General features: G+C 57.7%; 1 protein-coding gene across 1 annotated transcript in view; it reads right to left on the bottom strand.

The window, feature by feature from the left end:
• Positions 1-492, bottom strand: part of DEPDC5 (DEP domain containing 5, GATOR1 subcomplex subunit) — a 141,116-nt gene that overhangs the window by 292 nt on the left and 140,332 nt on the right. Inside the window, exon 43 of the mRNA XM_006147962.3 lies at positions 5-80. Coding sequence (XP_006148024.1) covers positions 5-80 — 76 coding nt within the window. The remainder of the gene's footprint in view (positions 1-4; positions 81-492) is intronic.

The raw sequence follows: 492 nt of genomic DNA, 5'->3' as shown, positions 1-492 counted from the left end.
GGAGCTGGTGGAGTTCCGCCGCCGCCTCTGCTGCCCCGAGAACTTACGCTTGGAGTAGGGCAGCTGCAGAAACACGGTCCCTGCAGACAGGGGCACAGCGTCCGCACTGCAGCCACTGGGAGGGCTCGGTGCAAGGCAAGGGGCCTCGAGCCCCCTCAATCCCCCCGCCCCAGCCATGGGGGCCCCTGCCCCGCTTTCTGCCCGTAGCTTACCTGTCACGTGAATGTACTGAGGCTTGTTCTCAGCAGGGAAATTAAAAGCAGAGGCAGAATATTTATCTTGTACAAATCCAAACCTGAAGGAAGGACAGGAAGGCACAATGGTTAGGGCCTCCTTGGCTAAACAGATGAGGGGAGAGACTCAGGACTCTCTGAGATGAAGGCATCTGCAGAGGACTTTCAAGGCAGAAGGCTGTAGGCTGCTTTTTGTCCCCACCACTTCCTGTCTTCTAACCCTTCCAATGCCGTGACTCTTCAGAACTCTGCCCAGCCC

The sequence above is a fragment of the Tupaia chinensis genome, unplaced genomic scaffold, assembly GCF_000334495.1.
Source record: "Tupaia chinensis unplaced genomic scaffold, TupChi_1.0 Scaffold000226_1, whole genome shotgun sequence".
NCBI classification, from domain to species: Eukaryota; Metazoa; Chordata; class Mammalia; order Scandentia; family Tupaiidae; genus Tupaia; species Tupaia belangeri.
Note: the sequence above shows the minus strand (reverse complement) of the source record. Positions and strands in the feature narration are given on the sequence as shown.